We start from the raw sequence: 26,172 nt of genomic DNA on the forward strand, positions 1-26,172 counted from the left end.
CGCCTCCAAATCAATCAAGTTTGCAGACGAAACTACAGTGGTAGGCTTGATTACCAACAACAACGAGATGGCCTACAGGGAGGTGGTGAGGGCCCTTGGAGTGTGGTGTCAGGAAAATAACCTCACACTCAACGTCAACAAAACAATGGGGATGATTGTGGACTTCAGGAAACAGCAGACGGAGCACCCTCAGTGGAGAGGGTAGTAAGTTAAGTTCCTCGGCGTACACATCACGGACAAACTGAATTGGTCCACCCACACAGACAGCGTTGTGAAAAGGCGCAGCAGCGCCTCTTCATCCTCAGGAGGCTGAAGAAATTCAGCTCGTCACCAAAAGCACTCAAACTTCTACAGATGCACAATCGAGAGCATTCTGTCGGCTGTATCACCGCCTGGTACGGCAACTGCTCTGCCCACAACCGCAAGGCTCTCCAGAGGGTAGTGAGGTCTGCACAACAAATCACCGGGGGTAAACTACCTGCCCTCCAGGACCCCTACACCACCCGATGTCACAAGAGCGGTGAGCAAATATCCCAGAACCACACGGGGGGGACCTAGTGAATGACCTGCAGAGAGCTGGGACCAAAGTAACAAAGCCTATCATCAGTAACACACTAAAATAAAATTATTTGATTTGACACCACCAGGGACTCAAATCCTGCAGTGCCAGACGTGTCCCCCTGCTTAAGCCAGTACATGTCCAGGCCCGTCTGAAGTTTGCTAGAGAGCATTTGAATGATCCAGAAGAAGATTGGGAGAATGTCATATGGTCAGATGAAACCAAAATATAACTTTTTGGTAAAAACTCAACTCGTCATGTTTGGAGGACAAAGAATGCGGAGTTGCATTCAAAGAACACCATACCTACTGTGAAGCATGGGGGTGGAAACTTGCTTTGGGGCTGTTTTTCTGCAAAGGGACCAGGACGACTGATCCGTGTAAAGGAAAGAATGAATGGGGCCATGTATCGTGAGATTTTGAGTGAAAACCTCCTTCCATCAGCAAGGGCATTGAAGATGAAACGTGGCTGCGTCCTTTCAGAATGACAATGATCCCAAACACACCGCCCGGGCAACAAAGGAGTGGCTTCGTAAGAAGCATTTCAAGGTCCTGGAGTGGCCTTGCCAGTCTCCAGATCTCAACCCCATAGAAAATCTTTGGAGGGAGTTGAAAGTCCGTGTTGCCCAGCAACAGCCCCAAAACGTCACTACTCTAGAGGAGATCTGCATGGAGGAATGGGCCAAAATACCAGCAACAGTTTGTGAAAACCTTGTGAAGACTTACAGAAAACGTTTGACCTCTGTTATATACCCTTTGTTGGCAATGACAAAGTATTGAGATAAACTTTTGTTATTGACCAAATACTTATTTTCCACCATAATTTGCAAATAAATTCATTAAAAATCCTACAATGTGATTTTTTCTCATTTTGTCTGTCATAGTTGAAGAGTACCTATGATGAAAATTACAGGCCTCTCTCATTTTCACAAATTCGCTTTGGTTAAATCATCCCCCGTTTGGCGAAGTTGGCTGTCTTTGTTAGGAAGAAAGTCTTCACAGTTCGCAACGAGTAATGTTAGCAAGCAATATTAACTAAATATGCAGGTTTAAAAATATATACTTGTGTATTGATTTTAAGAAAGGCATGGATGTTTATGGTTAGGTACACAGAGCAACGACAATCCTTTTTCGCGAATACGCACCGCATCGATTATATGCAACGCAGGACATGCTAGATAAACTAGTAATATCATCAACCATGTGTAGTTAACTAGTGATTATGATTGATTGTTTTTTACAAGATAAGTTTAATGCTAGCTAGCAACTTACCTTGGCTTACTGCATTCGTGTAACAGGCAGGCTCCTATTGGAGTGCAATGTAATCAGGTGGTTAGAGCGTTGGACTAGTTAACTGTAAGGTTGCAAGATTGAATCTCTGAGCTGACAAGGTAAAAATCTGTCATTCTGCCCCTGAACAAGGCAGTTAATCCACCGTTCCTAGGCCATCATTGAAAATAAGTATGTATTCTTGACTGACTTGCCTAGTTCAATAAAAGGTTCAATAAAAGGTGTTAAAAAAAAGCCAAATCGGGGTCCAAAAATACCGATTTACGATTGTTATGAAAACTTGAAATCGGCCCTAATTAAAATCGGCCATTCCGATGAATCGGTCGGCCTCTAATAGGGATGTAAACTAATTTGTGCACAAAATGTGAGAAATAATTGTGCGTATGGAACATTTTGGGGATGTTTTATTTCAGCTCATGAAACATGGGACCAACACTTTACATGTTGCATTTATATTATTAATCAGTGTGTTTTAATGTAAGGAATTACTTAGGAAATTTGGGATTTTAGTTCAACATCCCCTTTAAGAGTTTGGGTATTTTTGCATACCCTTCATGGGCCAGTTGCAGTAAATTAATAGATCAATATTAATGAGAACATTTTCTAATGAAAAGAGAAACGAGATTATCAAGATCTGGTCCCGAGTCTTAGCAGCTATGAGTCACCCCACCCCCAAAACAAAACACACCTCACACACAGAGAACAAGGACACTACTGTTACCGAGGTGACAGGTGTGTTCTCTTAAAATCCAACAGACTGTGTTCAGCTCCCCTGGGTCTCCCTAACCTACTACTACAGAAAGAGATTGGAAATCTTGGCTCCGGGAACCTGGCAACATGACCCCCAGTCTGGAAAGAAAACAAGGCAGGGAGGTGGAAAAGTTGCCACGGGGAAACTGCTGTTACTATGGACAGATGGGCAAACATAGGAGCCACCTGTTCAGAAACCCTGCCCATGGACTGCCCTGGCCTCAGCTAGCTACACGACTCCCAGCCCAACTCCCCCACTGCCCTGGCCTCAGCTAGCTACACGACTCCCAGCCCAACTCCCCCACTGCCCTGGCCTCAGCTAGCTACACGACTCCCAGCCCAACTCCCCCACTCCCCTGGCCTCAGCTAGCTACACAACTCCCAGCCCAACTCCCCCACTCCCCTGGCCTCAGCTAGCTACACGACTCCCAGCCCAACTCCCCCACTGCCCTGGCCTCAGCTAGCTACACAACTCCCAGCCCAACTCCCCCACTCCCCTGGCCTCAGCTAGCTACACAACTCCCAGGCCAACTCCCCTGGCCTCAGCTAGCTACACGACTCCCAGCCCAACTCCCCCACTGCCCTGGCCTCAGCTAGCTACACGACTCCCAGCCCAACTCCCCTGGCCTCAGCTAGCTACACGACTCCCAGCCCAACTCCCCTGGCCTCAGCTAGCTACACGACTCCCAGCCCAACTCCCCCACTGCCCTGGCCTCAGCTAGCTACACGACTCCCAGCCCAACTCCCCCACTGCCCTGGCCTCAGCGAGCTACACGACTCCCAGCCCAACTCCCCCACTCCCCTGGCCTCAGCTAGCTACACAACTCCCAGGCCAACTCCCCTGGCCTCAGCTAGCTACACGACTCCCAGCCCAACTCCCCTGGCCTCAGCTAGCTACACGACTCCCAGCCCAACTCCCCTGGCCTCAGCTAGCTACACGACTCCCAGCCCAACTCCCCTGGCCTCAGCTAGCTACACGACTCCCAGCCCAACTCCCCTGGCCTCAGCTAGCTACACGACTCCCAGCCCAACTCCCCTGGCCTCAGCTAGCTACACGACTCCCAGCCCAACTCCCCCACTGCCCTGGCCTCAGCTAGCTACACGACTCCCAGCCCAACTCCCCACTGCCCTGGCCTCAGCCAGCTCACACGACTCCCAGCCCAACTCCCCCACTGCCCTGGCCTCAGCTAGCTACACGACTCGCAGCCCAACTCCCCCACTGCCCTGGCCTCAGCTAGCTACACGACTCCCAGCCCAACTCCCCCACTGCCCTGGCCTCAGCTAGCTACACGACTCCCAGCCCAACTCCCCCACTGCCCTGGCCTCAGCTAGCTACACGACTCCCAGCCCAACTCCCCCACTGCCCTGGCCTCAGCTAGCTACACGACTCCCAGCCCAACTCCCCCACTGCCCTGGCCTCAGCTAGCTACACGACTCCCAGCCCAACTCCCCCACTGCCCTGGCCTCAGCTAGCTACACGACTCGCAGCCCAACTCCCCCACTGCCCTGGCCTCAGCTAGCTACACGACTCCCAGCCCAACTCCCCCACTGCCCTGGCCTCAACTAGCCACACGTCTACCAGCACAACCAAGGCTTCCTGGGGGTTTCAAAGACCTGAGGAGAGAGTGGGAAAAGGGGAAGAGAGGCAGGGGTTGAAAAAGGAGGGAGAGAACAAAACGAGAGAGAAGGTGAACATAAGACAGATGGAGACAGTGGGAGAAAGGCAGACATATCCTTATTCTGCAATCATGCAGAAATGACAGGCAAGATAACACTGCTCTGTCCATCCATCAGGTTGTCTGTCGGAGGTAATTTACTGGGGGAGGAAAAACACCTCTGTGGTCCAGATGAGTTCATTCCACTTCAGGCTCACACACCAAAGACCAGCGCTGTGATAAATCAAAGACCAGTGAAAGTTGCACGCCTCAGTAGTGATTATATCCTGCCCATGGCTCCTGCATGGCCTGCTACATAAGCAGGCAGCACCAGATACCATCCCCCCTCTTATGTCTTTCCATTTTTCACTAGTGACATCTGCTGCTGCTAAATGCCAGTATCCAGGCAGGCAGGCCCATACACACAAAGAGACCAACAGAGATACACAGAGACCAAGACACACAACATCCATCAGGCCAGTATGGAGCACTCCCACGGGTGTCCCTGGGTGCTCACAGGTCACTGATGTGTGCTGACGTATGATAAATATAATTGAGATGACGTCCGATCTGTGTCCGCTGATTGACTGTACCACAGAAGGCCCTACAGTATGGCTTCTGATGGAGATATGGCTGGCCATACAAATCACATTAATAATTCCCTGTAAAATAATTTAATAGTAGTGCAGAGTGATTAGTCCGTTCTGAAGTCTGTTTGGATTCGGTACTGTTAAAAAAAAAAAGAATGTTAACTGAAATTCTTATCTTAAAATTATTTTAGCTTTTTAAACAATTAAACAATTCCATTGTCATTTTACTGTTTAATTTGATTACTTTCATTCGTTAGTCATAATCTCATCTCTGCTCAGGCACTAGCAGCCAGCCAGCCAGCCAACCATCTAACATCTCTGCTCAGGCACTAGCAGCCAGCCAGCCAACCAACCATCTAACATCTCTGCTCAGGCACTAGCAGCCAGCCAGCCAGCCAACCATCTAACATCTCTGCTCAGGCACTAGCAGCCAGCCAGCCAGCCAACCATCTAACATCTCTGCTCAGGCACTAGCAGCCAGCCAGCCAGCCAACCATCTAACATCTCTGCTCAGGCACTAGCAGCCAGCCAGCCAGCCAACCATCTAACATCTCTGCTCAGGCACTAGCAGCCAGCCAGCCAGTCAACCATCTAACATCTCTGCTCAGGCACTAGCAGCCAGCCAGCCAGTCAACCATCTAACAACTCTGCTCAGGCACTAGCAGCCAGCCAGCCAGTCAACCATCTAACATCTCTGCTCAAGCACTAGCAGCCAGCCAGCCAGTCAACCATCTAACATCTCTGCTCAAGCACTAGCAGCCAGCCAGCCAGTCAACCATCTAACATCTCTGCTCAGGCACTAGCAGCCAGCCAGCCAACCATCTAACATCTCTGCTCAGGCACTAGCAGCCAGCCAGCCAACCATCTAACATCTCTGCTCAGGCACTAGCAGCCAGCCAGCCAGACAGCCAGCCAGCCAGCCAACATCTCTCTGCTCCCCAACGGGTCATCCTATTTAGCTAGGCTAGCAGCTGCCAATGCAGCAGAGCTGTCTGACAAAAATTACTATTTCAGTTCTTCAAAGTAGATAGGGCATACTTTCAAGACTGCTAATTACCAAGTCCAACTATCAATCGGGTAGAGCTACCACACGAACAGTCTATCACTCTCGTCGTTGTGTTGTATACATTCCTTTCTAATACCGTCTGCATGTATCCATCTGTTCAGGGCCGGGAAGAACATGGCAGGCAGCACACATGCAATGGATTAGGAGCATTGGTGTTCATTCATTGTTTTCTGTGGTGAACTAGGTTGAATATTTTCCTGTTGAAAACAACTTCCTATAGCGTCACAGTTTGATTTCTCTCGTGCTTGTTTTTCTTTCTCTAGAGTAACGCCTCGTTGAAAAAAAAAACGGAATGTGATTAAAGTAATTGAACCCATGGTCAATTTTTTGTTTAATAACCCGGGAATAAACATGTTGAATAATCACAGAGCACTATTTGATAGAGATTATGCCCTTGCATTGGGACAGAATTAGCATACTGTGTTTAACTAGAAGAATTTAGGAACAATTGAATTGGAGACTGACTTGCACTATAGATGACCACACAAGAAATCAAACCAAGACGGTTTGCCGCCAACTTATCTTTATATCTGAATGGTGTTGCAGCCAACAAAGCCTGTACTTTTATTTACGCCAAACTAGTCAAGATTGCTGTAACATGTTTAAAAGTCCCACCAGTATAAAAAAACGTCCCACCAGTATTTTATACTGGTGAGACTTTTAAACATGTTACAGCAATCTTGACTAGTTTGGCGTAGATAAAAGTACAGGCTTTGTTGGCTTTGGCACCATTAAATCATGAATATTCTACATCAAACTCCGTACTTGTCATTATGAAAAAATTATAAACAAAATGGCAGTCTGCATGCAGCACAGCTGGTCCAAATAATGTTACCAGCTCTATTTTATGCACAAAAAACCCCACCTGTTTAAAAATCTATTTAGGTCAGGATATGAAGTAAATCTAGCAAGCCAGGCAAATAAAAGCAACTTTGACAATGCTTTGGTTTGTTGCTAGCTAAACGTAACGTTAGTTATCTAGCTGGCTACCAGCTCATATAGTGTACTCTGAAAGTATTTAGACCCTTAACTTTCTCCATTTTGCTAAAGCCTTATTTCTAAAATTGAATAAATAAAAACATTCCTCAATCTACACAGAATACCCCATAATGACAAAGCGAAAAAAAAGTTTACAAATGTAAAAATGAAACAGAAATAACTTAAGTATTCTGACCCTTTGCTATGAGACTCAATTTAGCTCACGTGCATCCTGTTTTCATTGATCAAACTTGAAATGATCCTACAATTTGATAAGAGCCCACCTGTGGTAAATTCTATTGACTGGACATGATTTAGAAAGGCACATATCTGTCTATATAAGGTCCCACTGTTGACAGTGTATGTCAGAGCAAAAACCAAGCCACGAGGTAGAAGGAATTGTCCGTAGAGCTCCGAGACAGGATTCTGTCGAGGCACAGATCTGGGTAAGGGTGCCAAATACTTTCTGCGGCATTGAAGGTGCCCAAGAAGACAGTGGCCTCCAAACATTCTCAAAATAGCAGTTTGGAACCACCAAGACTCTTTCTAGAGCTGGCCGCCCAGCCAAACTGAGCAATCAGTGGAGAAGGGCCTTGGTCAGGGAGGTGACCAAGAACCCGATGGTCATTATATACAATAGCTGTTGTGTAGAATCAGAAAATATGACCAAAGGCCTCCCGGGTGGCGCAGTGGTTAAGGGCGCTGTCCTGCAACGCCAGCTGTGCCACCAGAGACTCTGGGTTCGCGCCCAGGCTCTGTCGTAACCAGCCGTGACTGGGAGGTCTGTGGGGCTAGGGAGGGCTTGGCCGGTAGGGATACCCTTGTCTCATCGCGCACCAGCGACTCGTGTGGCGGGCAGGTTCTGATCCATTCACCTATGTGAGCCTCAAGTCTCACGCTCCAGAGTTCCTTTGTGGAGATGGGAAAACCTTCCAGAAGGACAACAATCTCTGCAGCACTCCACCAAATCAGGCCTATGTTATAGTGGCCAGACGGAAGCCACTCACTCCTCAGTAAAAAAAGGCACATGACAGCCCACTTGGGCGTTTACTTTAGGTGCCTTCTGGCACTGTCAGACCATGAGAAACTGATGAAACAAAGATTGAACTCTTTGGCCTCAATGCCAAGCATCACGTCTGAGGAAACCTGGCACAGCTCATCACCTGGCCAATACCATCCCTACAGTGAAGCATGGGTGGTGGCAGCATCATGCTGTGGGATGTTTATCAGCAGTAGGGACTTGGACTTTAGCCAGGATCGAGGGAAAGATGTTGCGTTTAACTGTAGCCAACTTTTTTCACCCTAACAGGAAAATTAACACATTCTAGGGTAATTATTTACAAGTACGGTGAGCTGCTAACTTACTGTTGTGAAAGTCGAGAAATAAAAGCGAAATCTGTCAGAGCAATTTAGAACAACTTGCTGCTGTCATGACAATGGTCTCAACAACGGGGTCAAAGATGAATGTCTTGCTCCTTGCCAGCTAAAGCAATGGCAATTTTAAAAAACGGTAATGCCGACAAGAAAGAGGTAGAAAGGGGTCTGATCATATAAACATTTCCCAATTTTTTTTACGGGCAACATAACGTGAATCCTATGTGAAAGCAGTACTATACTCCTCTTCATCTTTTTCAGTGGCTCTTGACCTGTGGCATAACAGAAGACCCCAAAATACACAGACTTCCTCACTTCCAGTGAACTGATAAACCCATGGTTATTGTAAGGGAAAGGCAGTAGAGCACGGGGGTGATATTTAACGTTGTATCATTGGATGGATGTCTTGGTTCAGCTCTACTCCTTTCTCTCCTGGCCCGTCTTCAGGGTTAAATCAGCCTAATGTTCACTAGTGGGAATAGTCACAGACCAAGAACCAGTGCCAGAGAAATTAAGTAAAAAACACTTCAACCTACAAACAAACAACTGCGTGTGTAGCCTAGCGACAGGTGATGAGCCAAATGGTTTTTAGAAGCAGCTGGGTGGCAGACAGTGAGTCAGATACAGGCATGAAAACACAGCCTACAATTGAGACTTTCAAAATCAGCTTCATTTTAGATCATGGTTTCTCTAAGACTGCTTTTGACAGCTTCCTCTACTGTGCTGTGCTACATGGGCTGGTGCTCACTGTTCAGTGGGAGGCCTTGGGCATATTATCCATCCAAAACAAAATGAGCAGCTATGGAGTGCCGTCAAAGCCAAGTGGAGTCCCAGCTCTAAAACAATCAGTCAGGGAGGAAAGTCTGGATTTAGATTAGCACACAAAGACTGAAATCCATTAGAGCGGTTCAAATAGCACTGCCTTTCACAGTCCGAGGGGGGTGGCATTTTTTTCTTCCTCGCTTCACTTTTCTTAGTGAGCGCTTCAATTGCAAATCGAATTTCGTGCTCCTTTCTGTGGTCCAACTCGGCTCAGTGAAAGCCGTTCCAGAACAGTTGAGGTCAACGGGTCAACATTCACAGCCCAGTAAATGGCAGCTCTGAAACAGTCACCCCCACCTTGGTCTCACACTCCTACATCCAGACCTCAAATATTATACTACTACTTCCTATACACAGATGAACAACAGTGATTTGCACCTGTCAACGTAGCAATATACAGAACACATTGTTTGTCTGTTCAAACTTTGAAGCAAAGCCTCTTGGGTAATTTGTTTCATATACCATGGAAGGGTAGGGTACAATTGGAACGGCCTTTAGGCAATTAGTTAATTCCATCTTGGGAATATTCTGACAGTATTTTCCACAGACAGCTGGATCATACGAGGACAGTCAGCCAGACCAGCGGCTTGTCCCCCCATGAGTGGTTTAGAATGTCAGAGCCTAAAAGGGCAGTGGAGGATTTAGGTATGGTCGACATGGCCAACCGCCCAGGACAGCATCTTGCCGGGGGCGCTACAGTGTGCCTGCACAAAAGGTTTTGGAATGGTGACATTTACGCGATCGGTTTTCTATCGCTCATTTGCACGTCACGTCAATGACATGTCACCGTGTGGGAATGTCGGTCCATTAACCTTGTCGGAATGGGAGCCCCGATTCTAGTTTGTGAGCTCGGCAGGCTACTGCCTCGGAAGGTCTCCCACTCAGAAGTATGAGATGGGGAGGGGGGCGGGGGTAGGTTGACCTCAGGTCTCCCCATTGGAAGCCCGAGGTAGGGGGAGCAGGGGAATCTAGCAACTTTGTACAGTACTAATGCAATTAGTCAAATCAGTCACTACGAAATTCTACCAAATAAAACACAATTCATTCATAATAATGTGAATTTGGAGTTTGACGTAGTTGAATTTTTTTCTGGTTTGTTGCGAAATCGTTAAAAATAATATAAAACCAGTCTGCACACCACCAAGGTGAACTGGTTTAGTTTTGACTCTTGGTTGACAGTGTTGGGGGATGGGTAATGTACTGATGCTCAAGTGCCAAATCAACACAAATGGATAAGAAGAGGTCTAAGCCATCAGGTGCCCAGTTTAGGAAAAAGAGGAAAGAAGAGGAGAAACGCTCAAAAGATAAAAGGTATGCAGCTATGTCATCTCTTTATGAGTATAATATTATGCATGTAATGAAGTAGGCTAGTATAATACTTGTTTGTTAGTCTATGTTGCTTGCTATGCTATTACACATAGGGCGACAATATTCAATTTTCTGTCCAACTAGCTTACACATCATTGGATATAATTTCACACAGTTTCATCATGATGTGTGTAACCTGCAGCAAAACGATTACAACCTAACTAGCACACCATTGATTTGGTTCACTTTCATTGAGGTGACATCATAAAGGTGAATATGCACATTGTATTGTGTTGACTAGGTCCTGAGCTCAGTAAGGGGAATTCCCAATGCTGTAGACCATCTTAAGACGTATATATTATGCTGATATCTTGTATCTTTTGTGATATATTGCGTCTTTTGGGGTGTCTTATGCCTAGAATTGGCCAAGGATGTTGTATGGTTCATTTGATTCCTATTCTGAAAGTTTGATCAATTGTGCATAATGACATGTATATTTAATTGTGCAACAAATGGATTTAGGGTGTCAGACTCATACTGTATACCAATGTAAATTCAGGGGCACCTCTGAAATATTTTGGAGCACCCTCTGGCATTGGCCAGGATGAGAAGTCATCTACCTCCTTCAGACACACAGGCCTCTTCAGAAATGACCTTGGAGCCTCAGGATGAGGAACCACCTACAGTGCCTTGCGAAAGTATTCGGCCCCCTTGAACTTTGCGACCTTTTGCCACATTTCAGGCTTCAAACATAAAGATATAAAACTGTATTTTTTTGTGAAGAATCAACAACAAGTGGGACACAATCATGAAGTGGAACGACATATATTGGATATTTCAAACTTTTTTAACAAATCAAAAACTGAAAAATTGGGCGTGCAAAATTATTCAGCCCCTTTAAGTTAATACTTTGTAGCGCCACCTTTTGCTGCAATTACAGCTGTAAGTCGCTTGGGGTATGTCTATCAGTTTTGCACATCGAGAGACTGAAATTTTTTCCCATTCCTCCTTGCAAAACAGCTCGAGCTCAGTGAGGTTGGATGGAGAGCATTTGTGAACAGCAGTTTTCAGTTCTTTCCACAGATTCTCGATTGGATTCAGGTCTGGACTTTGACTTGGCCATTCTAACACCTGGATATGTTTATTTTTGAACCATTCCATTGTAGATTTTGCTTTATGTTTTGGATCATGGTCTTGTTTGAAGACAAATCTCCGTCCCAGTCTCAGGTCTTTTGCAGACTCCATCAGGTTTTCTTCCAGAATGGTCCTGTATTTGGCTCCATCCATCTTCCCATCAATTTTAACCATCTTCCATGTCCCTGCTGAAGAAAAGCAGGCCCAAACCATGATGCTGCCACCACCATGTTTGACAGTGGGGATGGTGTGGTCAGGGTGATGAGCTGTGTTGCTTTTACGCCAAACATAACGTTTTGCATTGTTGCCAAAAAGTTCAATTTTGGTTTCATCTGACCAGAGCACCTTCTTCCACATGTTTGGTGTGTCTTGTGGCTTGTGGCAAACTTTAAACAACACTTTTTATGGATATCTTTAAGAAATGGCTTTCTTCTTGCCACTCTTCCATAAAGGCCAGATTTGTGCAATATACAACTGATTGTTGTCCTATGGACAGAGTCTCTTAAAGATATCCATAAAAATTGTTGTTTAAGGTTTGCCACAAGCCACCTGGGAGACACACCAAACATGTGGAAGAAGGTGCTCTGGTCAGATGAAACCAAAAATGAACTTTTTGGCAACAATGCAAAACGTTATGTTTGGCGTAAAAGCAACACAGCTCATCACCCTGACCACACCATCCCCACTGTCAAACATGGTGGTGGCAGCATCATGGTTTGGGCCTGCTTTTCTTCAGCAGGGACATGGAAGATGGTTAAAATTGATGGGAAGATGGATGGAGCCAAATACAGGACCATTCTGGAAGAAAACCTGATGGAGTCTGCAAAAGACCTGAGACTGGGACGGAGATTTGTCTTCAAACAAGACCATGATCCAAAACATAAAGCAAAATCTACAATGGAATGGTTCAAAAATAAACATATCCAGGTGTTAGAATGGCCAAGTCAAAGTCCAGACCTGAATCCAATCGAGAATCTGTGGAAAGAACTGAAAACTGCTGTTCACAAATGCTCTCCATCCAACCTCACTGAGCTCGAGCTGTTTTGCAAGGAGGAATGGGAAAAAATTTCAGTCTCTCGATGTGCAAAACTGATAGAGACATACCCCAAGTGACTTACAGCTGTAATCGCAGCAAAAGGTGACTTTCCAAAGTATTAACTTAAGGGGGCTGAATAATTTTGCACGCCCAATTTTTCAGTTTTTGATTTGTTAAAAAAGTTTGAAATATCCAATAAATGTCGTTCCACTTCATGATTGTGTCCCACTGGTTGTTGATTCTTCACAAAAAAACACAGTTTTATATCTTTATGTTTGAAGCCTGAAATGTGGCAAAAGGTCGCAAAGTTCAAGGGGGCCGAATACTTTCGCAAGGCACTGTACCTCTTCAGCAACACAGGTGACTTCCCAAATGTTGTCTGAGCCTGAGGATGAAGACCCATTCACTTCCACTTCTCCCCAGCAGGATTCTTCAGGTGTGTGTGTACACACACACACACACACACACGTGTTAATGTGCGCATCCCTGCATAAATAATTTTCCTTTCGCAAATTTTTACATTTCCATTTTGTAGGTAACAATGATGATTTTATTATGTATGTGGGATGTTCCACCACTATAAATAATGTGAATAACGTGTGTAAACTAATGCCCATTTGCTCTCCATTAGAAATGCCTGTAGCAGCATCCCCACCAAATTCTGCTGCCGAGGATGAACCACTGTCTACAGACCCTGCTGCCGAGGATGAACCAGTCTACAGACCCTGCTGACAGGCCTTCAGACAGAATTCGGACACAACTAGTTTGCAGAGGACCAAGTGAGGTACCACCTAACTTTGTTTCCCCAAGAAATGAGAGTGATGGAAGAAGTTGCCACCACCAGTATTTCAGGAAGACCTTGGTGAGTGGTGAAAAGAAATCCCTAGGAGGTTGGTTGGTGTATTCTGAAAAAAATAACCGACTCTTCTGCTGCAAACACTTTTCTAAGAAGAAAATTGACTTAGCAAACTCAGGACTGACAGACTGGAAACCTGCAAGTTGTTTGCTGACTTCACACGACAGCAGTCCAGAAAACCAAAACTGCATAAAAACATGAAAAGAACTGAAAATGAGGATCAACAAAAAGGGGAAACAGTTGATCAGCATGAAATGTCACTTATTGAGGCTGAGAGGATAAGATTGAGAGAGGGGTTGGCACGTCTGATTGCTATTGTGCAGTCTCTGGCAATTAGAAATCTGGCACTGAAAAGAGACTCAAGCACTGTACTCTCCGTCAAATGGACATTTCCTCAAGAGGTTGAACTGATGGCAGAATTTGATCCAGTCATGAAAGAGCACCTGAACCATGTCCAAAAAGGGACCTCGAGTCACACCTCCAGCTACCTTGGCCACCAAATACAGAATGAACTCATTGATTTGTTGAGCAGCAAGGTCACTTCAATAATGGTGAGTGACATTAAGCTGGCAAAATTCTTCTCTGTCATTCTAGAGTGCACCTCAGACGTCAGCCACACTGAACAGTTGTGATTAGAATTGTGTCACTGAAGGAGGAGCCCCAGATAAAGAAATATTTTCTGGGGTTCCTGGAGGCAGAGGAGTCCATGGGCCAACATTTGGCATCCCGGATTCTCAAAAGATTAGAGCTAAAAATTCCTTTTGAGGACTGCCGAGGACAGTGTTATAAATGTGTCCAAGCCAGACTCCTGGAAATGAATCCAAGAGCTCTATTTGTGCCATGTGGGGCTCACACATTGAACCTGGTTGTGGTGGATGCTGCCAAAATGGGCCATTCTGAAAAAAAAAAACATGTGGACTGACACAAGGTGGGAGAGAGTAAAGTCAAGAGTGTAGAGCCACTGCGGTATCAGACAGCAGCGGTGAGAGAAGCACTGATTGAGGTGAGGGATCCAACTGAAGACCCTGTGATAAAGATTGAGGTCCAGTCCTTGTCAGAGGAAGTTAACTATCCAATGCAATTCCATTTGTGCATGATAGGATTTGTGCAATTTAGTTTTTGTGTGTTTGTTGTTAGCAATAACATAACTTGATTCACTTTATTTGCACTTATATACCACAATGCATTTCTATTTGTCTTTGTTACTTTTTGATATTTTTGTATATAAATATATACAAAGACAAAGATTTTTTTTGTGTTGTTCCAAATGGCTGAATAAAAATGACAGTGCAGAATCAAGGTTTATTTGGGGGGGGCTCGTCCATGGAGCCATACAAGCTACAACCTCCACTGCTAAAGGGTCAGTGAATCAGGAGTGTAAACTGCTGTGGGCTAGTAGGTTGAGGTCACACACACTTTCACTGACACCCATCCCCCCCGTTGTGCTGAGAGGCTGTCATTAAGCTTTGTGACAACATTATCGATCATTCATTCAGCCAAGTTGTATGTTGGATATGCACTTAAGTACTGGATATAAAAAGGGCTGAGCAGATCTCTGAATGTAGATAACATGAAACCGAATATTCATACAAGGAGAACTTTGTATTGGACCTGAATGTTTACAAGCTTTATTACATCCTCCATGTAGAGCAGCAGTAGTGTGGCAGTATGTTAGGCGTGTGTCATGTGGCAGTAGGACTGCGTTTCCCTTTGATTATCCTGACCCAGTAGTGATTAGTGATTTCCTGTGGGGCTTCACATGGCTCTCTCGCTGTCCCTTAGCACTAACAATGTCAGATTACAGACACTGACACAGCCTCTTAGTAAGGCAAGGATCTAATCACATGGACATTTGGCCAAAGGACTGAAAAATCTTGTCACATTTTAAAGGACGCTAACAGAGGGACAGGAGGTGCAGTGGTGCAGTGTGGGTAATAAGCTCCACTGCTGTACAAAGGTCAGGCGGTGAGAGTTTGGTTTTAGTCAGACTCCGGTCGAGTACCTCTCCTCATAGCTACAGTAGTTAGTACGACAGTGATACTGACTGCTCCGGCTCTTAAACGACATCTATGGAAGTGTTGGCTAAAAGTCTCTAAACGATCCATCATACTGTCATATTCTGACATAGCTAAACCAAAACGTATCATTTATGTGACCCATTTCAGGAAGCTCGGCGTATGTCACAAGTCATAACTTCACAGGAGAGCCATTTGAATGTTGTTTTTTTGTTTTGTTGTGTTCTAAAAATATATATAAATGCTTTTTTTGGCTGAAATGACTTCTGGAATGTGAACTTTCATGTGCCTTAATAACAAACTTGTATGCCATCTGTAAATAAAAGTTAAAATTACGAGACTTGTTGGTAAAGCCACAGAAAAAGCCAGCAACCTTCCCACGAGCCGTGATTGGCTGAGATAATGAGTGGGCTGGACATGCCGAGAGATAACTTTGGATTAGTCTGCCATATAGAAGGCTTCTGTCTATTTGAGCTGGTCGGTCTGTGTTGGTAATCCTGTGGAACGTTGTTTAAAAAAAAATTTTTATGATTATGTGGTGGAGCTGCAAAAGTGTTGCTCTCCACTTTCTGGAGGATCGGGTGGAATTAGAGTACGATAGCTAAAGGGAAGGAGAAAACACCCATCTCCGGATTACATCTTCAAACTAGGGGCAACCGTGGCATGGCATCCATGACATGGAGGTGCGTGCATCATGCAGGATGGTGTTTAAGGATAAGATAGTCTAGCTAGCAAAATTTCAGATATTACACAAATCTAATTTTGACAAAGCAGAATACCTTCAAGCTAAAGTGTACGGGTAGCTGGCTGGGTTAGCTGGCATTATTATTCATATCCCAGAACCGTTTGCTTGCTAGTTAGAGCCTAATGTTAGCTAACTAACATTAAACATGGTTGGTTCGCTCCCAGCAGATTCATGCAGGGTAGTAATGACATGATTTGGCACTATGTTCATTGTTGTTTAACTAGCTCGCTGGCTCATTAGCTAAAGTTACGTGTGTGTGTGTGATCTTACACGTTATTTATCTGGCTAGGTTCATTGTTTACCTAGCTAGCGAGCTACCTTCCTACTGGTCGTAAGCTAAAAAAAGTGTACAACACCTGTTGAATATGGCCAGTGTCAGTAAATGTAGGCAAAAAAAGCATAATGAGGCCTTCCGAGTAGCGCAGTGGTCTAAGGCACTGCATCGCAGTGCTAGCTGTGCCACTAGAGATCCTGGTTTTAGTCCAGGCTCTGTCGTAGTCAGCCGCAACCAGGAGACCCATGGAGCGGCACACAATTGGCCCAGCGTCGTCCGAGTCAGGGGAGGGTTTGGCCGGCAGAAATGTTCTTGTCCCGTCGCACACTAGCGACTGCTGTGGCGGGCCGGGTGACGCTGACACGGTCGCCAGGTGTTCGGTGTTTCCTCTGACACATTGGTCCGGCTGGCTTCCGGGTTAAGCGGGAATTGCGTCAAGAAGAAGTGCGGCTTGGCTGGGTTGTGTTTCGGAGGACGCACGGCTCTTGACCTTGACCTCGAGTCCGTAAGGGAGTTGCAGCGATGGGACAAGACTAATAACCAAATTGGATAATACAAAATAAAAAATAAAATAGAAAACAATGAAATTGCAGAACTGGTTAGGCTGTTTTCATGTTGGAGGTAAACAAAATCGTCCAGAGCGTCAAGTGTGGGCTCTGAACGCTCCAAGAGCGAAACGAGAAAGCATTTTTCACACCCTTTTAAGCCTGAATGGGTGTCGACAAAGCAGAGCACTTCACTAGATACCAAAACATTCAAAGGCCATTTTCTCAAAAGTGAGTTTACAAGTTGATCAACTTTAAAAAGAATAATTACTTCCCCAATGTTCCTCAAAAATGCAGTGTATGATAACATTTTGTAGCTTTGAATCTTTACTTTTATCCCATGTAAAAAAAAACAATTTCAAATTTTGCTACATAAGACCAAATCCAGGTGGTGAGTCACATATTTAAACCACAAAATATTAGGCAAAAGCATACCTGCTCTCCACAATAGGGGCCTGATGCGTGCTTGGTTTTGATAATCGGTCATTAGAAAGCTCTAGTGTTTCCTGGAATCTCCACCCCTACATAGAAGAGGTTCAACTCTGGCGGGGTTGTCTTGGCTCTGCCCCCACAGCATTTCTCCCACCAACGCACACTAATTAGTTGAGCTTTTCAGGCAGTTCACGCTTTGCTAAAAAGAGGCCCTTTCAGAAGATCTGCTTGTACTTCGCCAGTTCTCTTTCCCCTAGAAGTAATGCGTTTCTTTTCTCAATCAATGCGCCGAGCGGTCACGAAACAAAGGAGAGTGTTCTCAGTCAGGGGAGTTCATGTGTCAAATTATTCTCTTTCAGTGTTCCATTGATTGTCACACAAACAAAGGAAAGATGTTTGTACGGGTTAGTTTATTATCTAGGGCATTGTGGGGTTCCTAACTTAATGCCTTCACCTCCACCATAACCTTGGAAGCTTTTCACCACCTCGCTCGTCCTTTAAAGACTCGACTTCTTCGGAGGCGAACAGAATTTAGATTTCCCTGCATTTTGTGTTGCCTGGGCAACCCCTTTTATGTGGAAAAGTATTCTGCGTTAACTATTCAATGCGCTCAGCATGGAAGACTGCACACAGGCATACGAGGCCGAACAAAGCAAGGCTGCATTACAGAGCTAAACTGCTGGTCTGTCTCATCTGTATGCGTGGATCGATGCACCCTGCTCTCGCTGTTCTCAACAAATTCGTCCTTTAGGCAGGACCATTTCTGATGTATGCCACAACACTGAGAATTCATAAATTGTGAGCAGAGAAAGAGAGAAAGCTAAAAAATCATGACATTTCCAGTGTGTTCTGGTGGGTCTGCATAATCACCCGTGTCCTCCTCCATACAAGCACAGCTACATCTGCCCTCTACCCATACTGGCCCTAAGCTTCTCACAAATGACAACTTTGCATCTAAATGTCTCCATATATAGTGACAGGGCCGTGCAGCAAGGCTCACTGCTGTGCTGCTGATGCGTTCGGCTCCTAAATTGGCTTCAAGTGTTCTACAAGAAGCAAAAGGGAGCAGGGTGAAAAGACAGGGCTGTGTCCAAGCACCCAGAACTTAGCACCACCGAATATCATGCAGAGTATGTAAAGTGATGGCTAACATGGACACACAATAACACAGACAATCCTAGCAGAGTGCACAGCTCCAGATGCATGGGCACTGCAGTGATTCTAGCCCTATGGGGTATAGTTGGCACTGGAAACAGAGGTCACGTGCTCCAGAGCTAACTGACAGGGGTTTCTACCCAGGCTGTAGAGCAAGAGACTGTATGAGGATAATTGAGAGAGCGACTGCCACACTCAACAACACAGGCTGGCTGCCTACGCTACAGTAGCATGCGGCAGCAGTAACAGGGTGAATAGCTTGCAAGAGCTAGATTTAAAAAACACACACACCAGTCAGCGCTCGGCAGGCAGCTCCAGTCATATTGAAAAATTTCCAGAGACAGCTTCTGCAGCAAGGACGACCAACTTGTTTTACTGTCTCCATCAGTAGAAACAGGGTTCTGCTTCTCAAAACACCAGGTTTCAAAGGATCTACAGGAGGCTAACAATACTTTGACGCTGTCACGGATCTGGTGAGCCGGCCGGGTGTTCATTTCAAGCATCTGTAGTGGACAGTGACCTGCTAGCTAAGGGTTTACCATGTTAGCAGTGCAGGGGCAGCAAGGGCGCAATATTAATCCCTTTAGCCAGCACTGTAGGAGTCTCTGTAGGTCTGCTTTTACTACAGCTTCAGGTCACATTCCAGTGATCACCAGTCAATCTCCCTAGAGACCCACCCTGCTTTTAGAAAACAGATCAGAGCAAGGTAATCCCATTGTCCAGGCCTGGCACATCTGTTCCAGAGTGGCACTGCTGTGTGGCAGGTGCGCCGGCACGGTATGGAATGAAGGCCTGTCTGTCAGTGAGCCATACAGCCTGCTGCGTGTCAACTCACTGATGTATGGGGTGGGGAAGGCCGTGTAGGCCCCCTCTAACACGCTCTTCCCAGACATTTCTTATTCAGATCAATAAAACATGAATTGTTATTAATGGGAGACTTATGAGTCATGTTGCTCATAATCCACAGTGAGAGTTAAGATGGTGGACGGATGGGAACGGACTGAGGAGAGCATGCAGAGAGATGCACATCTACGACCTGCCACAGGAAATCATGTTTGTTGAGGATCCCACGAGCGCGCCACGCACACATGACTGAGCAGCCTCCATAGGCAGCTGCCCTGCACTGCCCTGTCGTAACCACGCACTGACCAGAGAGAATGGGAATGACCGTGTCCAAAAAACTATTAGGTTAAATACACTGAGCTTACGAAACATTAGGAACACCTGCTCTTTCCATTAGACTTACCAGGTGAAAACTATGATACCTTATCGATGTCACTAAATTCACTTCAAAATCAGTGTAGATGAAGGGGAGGAAACAGGTTAAAGAATCATTCTTTAACCTTGAGACATTTGAGACATGGATTGTGTATGTGTACCATTCAGAGGGTGAATGGGAAAGACAACATATTTAAGTGCCTTTGAACGGGGTATGGTAGTAGGTTCCAGGTCAAGAACTGCAACACTGCTGGGTTCACACTCAACAGTTTCCCCTGTGTATCAAGAATGGTCCACCACCCAAAGGACATCCAGCCAACTTGACACAAGTATGGGAAGCATTGTGTCAACATGGACCAGTATCCCTGAGGATGCATCCCTGTGGAACGCTTTTCACACCTTGTAAAGTCCATGGCCCAACCAATTGAGGCTGTTCTGACGGCAATATAATATAATATAATATAAATAAATTGGGTCCGGATCAGATTGTCCTCAGGTTGGACCAGAGAAGACCTCTACCGTACACAAACAAGACCTGTCAATCAAAACTCTACATCCACACCCCTCTAATCTTTGACCCCTGTTATAGATGCCAAGTTTACCTTGCAGGCAACTATTCCATCGCCAGAGAGTGAGAAAGGAAGGGAGAGAGTGAGTGTGTGTGTTAGAGAAAGAGACAGTGGGCTGGGCATATGTCAGAGTTTTATCCCCTTGCCACCTGGCCCAACCACTCAACCCCCACAGCAGGGGGCAGGGCTCATGGCTTCGCTCCATAGGGACAAATGGTAAAACTGCAGGCCGAATCCTATTTCAGGTAAACACAATGTAATATGTTATTTTTTTTAAATACAGTCAATGTTTTATAGACCCTAATAAATGGTAACTGATATAATTTGTAAGGTCATACAAAAGCAAAGGTTGGAAAACTTGGAATAATACCTCAGGAGGTTAAAATAACATTCCTGTTTTGAAGAGCGAGACGACGGGAAGTTATAACAGAGCTTAACATAACCTATTTCCACCAGGACTTTAGAGCAGCATTTAAAAAAGGACTGTTAGCAAAAGCAGCATTGTTCACTTTACTAATAATGCTGCCCTCAAAATAAAGGAAGCCATTATAGTAATCCTGTGTCATTTGACCAAATATAGGAGGTTTAAAACAAAAGTTGTCTGCTTCCTGTTCCATGGAAACTGAATATAATGTTAAAAGCATAATTACAAAAGGGTGACTTGACACTGGTTGCTTGGTATGCAGGCGTTGAGGTACAGCCGATTGATGCTGTGGTACTGAGAGGCCAGTCATTCTAATGGAGGAGAGTGTCGCCCTGTCAGCATAAAACAACTTTCTACTCCAGTACAGAAGAAGAGCAAGAAAGAGAAGAAGAAAAGTAATGTCCAATACAACTGGACAAAAACAAGAAATTCCTCACTGAGCCTGTCACTTTGGCATCCTCCAGGCTCCCTGTATTGTGGCAGTAAGTCACAAGGCCCTCTTCACAGAGCTCCACCATGTGTAGAGGAGTGATTCATGTCAGAGAGACAAGGCAAGACAAATCCTCCATATCTTTAACAATGGAGCCAGTTCTGTTCCCTTATTTTACTTGTGAGTTGGCTCAATTAAGTGGCAAAGCAGAGGCATGAAGAACACAAAGGGTGAGGTGGGGTGGGGGTTGAGTGAGTTATCAGGACACACTGACAGCCCTTTGGCTCTGCTGCTACGGTCTGATATAACTCATCACCACGAGATACGTCACCAGATCAAACTGTGTCCACGCACACAAAGACAGAGCATCTTACTTATACCCATTTCAACTGAGCATCACACACGAAAGGTGGGGGGGGGGGAACACAACAGACAAAAATGTTTTAATGAAGTCAGTGGATTAAACATTACATAAAATAATTTCAGTACAAAGTCACTTGTTTCCTGTGAAGTAGCCCTAATCCTGGTGATTCCCCTCCTGGGTCCACTTTCCTTGGACGAACAATCGCTCAGAGATAACTGAGTCTTTTCACATTGAAAGATGGAACTCCTCTGCAATGACGTCAGATAGAGGCCAAAAGAAAAAGAAAGTGTTATAGAAAGGCTGGTTTGCTGTTTTCCGGTGAAATGATGAGAAATGAGAGATTAGGGATGGAGAGCCAGAGAGAGGGAGGGACAGGGGGATGGAAAAAAAGCAGAGAGCAGATGGTGGAGGGTCGAGCGGGTGATGGAGCCTGAAAACGTCAAAAGAAACCATTGGAGCACAATAACTTCTTTCTTACATCCTATTCTGAAGACTCATGCCACAGTCTTATGACAATCAAATGAGAAATGAGATCCCGTTACTGCTGTATGGTAGAGACGATCTGTCATTAAAGCCTGGCTTTCCTCTCACTCACAGCTGACTGTGGAGAGACACACACACCCCTCTGTTCACCCCTCTTGACTGCTGTCTGATGAGCCACTAGCACAATTAGGATCAAGAAAAACTTGGATCAAATTATTTGTTTTACGATTTTGGGAGTTAATACATTCCATTAAAAACCAGAGGCTGAATATAATTGTGGCAGTCACCAGGAAAAACTCAATTGAAATACCAGCAGCACTTAAACAAATGTTTTTGGTGTGATCAAACATAAAATATGCAAAAATGATTAAAATCAACCTCTAAAAGTTATTACCCATGGTGTAAGAATAACATAGGCTAATAACAATAGAGTAAATCTCAATACCAGCCTTTGTCTTTTAATCACATGAGAGTGGTTGTCTTATATGAGTAAAGCTTGGGGCCATTTCAGTGGCTGCTATTTCTCAGCATCAATGTGACTGCAAAAGGCTCCTCAAAAGGAAAATGCAGTCAGGGGTTGTTACTTTAACACATCACAGCAAAGTCGCCTGATGCTCAATTATCTAGTGGGACTGATACAACATCAAGCGTGCTTCACTTCATATGCTGCATAACAGACTCGTGGCTCTATTTTGGCACATCATGGTTAGGGATTTAAAAGGAACAAGTACAGTTCAGCATTCATCACTTTGACATAGTGAAGGTGTCTTATGTTGACAGGTCTTTCGGCTTATAGTGCCTGATTAGTTCATGGAGAAAGAATCTCCATACGGTCTGTCCTGAGACACACCAACAAATGGCCATGAGTCTGTCAGGCCAGCAGCTTGGCCAGCCAGTAAACCCAAAAACCAACCTACACCTATTGTACAAACCCACCAGGCACATCTAATAGCCTAGCCCCCCTTTTGGCACTCATGTTTGTTGACTAATGAACAAAAAGAGAAAATAGAAAACAAGCAAGTTGTTAACATAGTAAATGGTGAATGAAGTGGAAGTAGTATACTGTCATTTACTATTTCCATATAATACTACTTCCACCATTTACTGTCATCTACTATTTCCAATAAGTAATGCGATCACGGATCACCAATCAGCAAGGTGGATAAAAATGATTTGAGAATTCCAGCAGTGTTTTAGTTCCTTGGAGCAGTCAGAGCCATTGTTAATTGAGGTTCTATTGGAGAGATGCCAGCAGCTGGCCCCATTTAGGACTTGTTGAGTCATGGATCTGAGTAGGGGTCACCATCTGACTGTGTCCCAGGTATTGACATTTGAACTCTCCCTCGCCCACAGACAACTCCCTCCACTACAATGTGATGATAGCACTAACAATGAGCCCTTTTTTTTACAAACAGCCACAAGGCTATGTCACTTATACACTTATGATAATACACATCTTTATCAACAACTTCTCACTGCTTGAATACAGGCATAGACAAAATATAAGACTATCTGAGATGGTTTTTTGTTGTTTTGTCCTGGGATTAAACCTGCAGAGACAACATGGGACACCTGAGTGCAGTGGAGTGCATCATCATCAAGCGTGACATTGGTGGGAGAATGACCTTAGAGCACTAACAAATCATTATGAATTATATAAATCATACTTAACAAATACAGGTTTTAAATTGTGTATAAATATGTTCAATGAGAATACATGTGTTTGTTTCAAGACACAGCAGTCAGTGAGTGAGTGCACAACCCTTGCGGAATGAACCTGCATATTCGTCTGTTAAGAACAAAATCTTAATTACAGTGACGGCCTAGGAACAGTGGTTTAGGGGCAGAAGACAGGCCGAAAGACAGATGTGTATGTTTTTTTACCTTGTCAGCTCGGGGATTCGATGTAGCAACCTCTCGGTTACTGGCCCAACGCTCTAACCACTAGGGTACTTGCCGCCCCATAGCCCTGTCGAGTTGTCAACATTAACGAAAAATCGGATGTTATAATTAAATGTATCTGTCACATTAATTCTATCATTGTCGTGGATAATCCCCAAGATAATATATATTTTTTAAATTAAATGACACAATGAATTAAACCCTATTGACCGGAGCATGCACAACCATAGGGGAAATGTTTATTTCTGGAGGCGTGTGTAGGTGTGACATTGTATGAAATCATTTGTTTCAGTAAACCCTGAAATGAGCAACCACTGACAATTGCGCACTACATGCCTTGCTATTTGACATGCAAGGAGGCAACATCCATATCGATATTGCTGCACTGCAATTTGCTGTACATGCAGAATATAAAACCATTTGTGCAAGAAAAACCACCAAATAACCAAACGAATAACCTGCATTGTATCGCTTCCGAATAGAAATGTTGGACATATAGCTTCACTAAAAGTTAGCTGTGTGAATTTACTTAGATTTTGGCATCATGTTGCATCCTTTAATGCTTTTTTTAAATCAAGACTTTTATCAATTACTCACCTCATGATGATTCTGTCACAGGCCTAAAATAGTCTCTTCGTCGAGGGCTTAAAATGTTATCTGACTGATGACTTATCTCGCAATAGTTTTCAGAAAGTTCGCACTTGAATATGTCACAAAATAAGAATATCAATCTAACGCCGCAGGACGAATTTGGTTCACAGTTACATCCAGTAAAGTAAAAAAAAATGTTTTTAATGATTTATCCTACATGATCTAGTGCATCTCGTCACCGTTTATGAAAGTCAAATGAAAGAAAAGAGGAGAAAACAATGGTTTTTCACTGCTGAGACTCCAGTCGTTTCATGTAGCGGCAGCGTGCCGCTGGGATCCCGGTCTCTCTGCTCCAACACTGACGCAAAGCTTTTCTCAACTACGTGAAGTACGTACAGACGTACAGAACATACAAGGACGACACCATAGAGATTTGTAGAGGACTCTAGTTCCCCCAAATTCATTGTAGCATGGGCAGGGCCATCGAGGACTTTCACCATTTTGAAGTAGTCAACTGGCTGAGACTTCCTATGTGCTAATGAAGGATCACACAATTCCATCTGGGTTAGCCAATGCATTATACTTACGAGCAAAAACTGCAGATGGCAGTAAATCGCCAACCTTGACAATATACCTGTTCAAACAACACACTCCAGGTGGCAGTATGCACCCTTTCAGTTTGTTTACCAACTTATAAAAGTAGTAGAAGAAGAAAATGGACTACTTATAATGTTGATTACTTCAATGGTGCTGCCCTTGTGCTCACATATGCTAAAATAGGACAGATACAACATTGAGATCTCTATACGTTTTTATGGGCCACACCCCCTGGGATTATTGAGAGCTCAAACCGCAACAGAGATAGTGCAAACGTTATTTTATACCTCAAGGGGTGCAAGTGCACCCTTGCGGAATTTTTGAATGAGACCTTATTAAGCAACCTCAGTGCGCCACTATGTGGATGTCGCTTATTATTGTCCCCCACGATGGATGTTTGCATCTCCTATGGAGGATTAAACGTGCCATAAATTATAAATAAATACACGCACACATAAATAGATAAATAAATGAACAGATACATAAATCCACACATAATTAAATAAATGTGAAAGGAAATACAAAAACACTGACCAAAAATTCATACATTCTCTACATATCTGTACGTATTTAATTATGTATCTGTGTATTATCTAATTATTCAAACTTTAATTCATTCTATTATTTTACATATGTATTCATTCATTTATTTATGTATTTCTTCCTCCAATGTGATAATGAGGGGGTGTCAATCAAATGTCTGTGGGTGGTATCACAGCATTGTATGAGATTGTCTGTTTCTTGGCAACTTCTTGCATGGAATAGCCTTCATTTCTCAGAACAAGAATAGACTGACAAATTTCAGAAGAAAGGTCTTTGTTTCTGGCCATTTTGAGCCTGTAATCCCATAAATGCTGAACCCATAACTGCTGATGCTCCAGATACTCAACTAGTCTATAGAAGGCCACTTTTATTGCTTCTTTAATCAGAACAACAGTTTTCAGCTGTGTTAACATAATTGCAAAAGGGTTTTCTAATGATCAATTTGCCTTGATGGTTGCTGATGGTTGC

The 26,172-nt window shown here is 44.4% G+C and overlaps 1 protein-coding gene across 1 annotated transcript in view; it reads right to left on the minus strand.

The window, feature by feature from the left end:
- Window positions 1-24,933, minus strand: part of LOC135505923 (protein enabled homolog) — a 151,205-nt gene extending 126,272 nt beyond the window's left edge. The window contains 1 exon segment of the mRNA XM_064925170.1: window positions 24,571-24,933. Coding sequence (XP_064781242.1) covers window positions 24,571-24,575 — 5 coding nt within the window. The 5' untranslated portion in view covers window positions 24,576-24,933.
- Between the last annotated feature and the right edge of the window lie 1,239 nt (window positions 24,934-26,172).

Source organism: Oncorhynchus masou, chromosome 19, assembly GCF_036934945.1.
Source record: "Oncorhynchus masou masou isolate Uvic2021 chromosome 19, UVic_Omas_1.1, whole genome shotgun sequence".
Classification (NCBI taxonomy): Eukaryota; Metazoa; Chordata; class Actinopteri; order Salmoniformes; family Salmonidae; genus Oncorhynchus; species Oncorhynchus masou.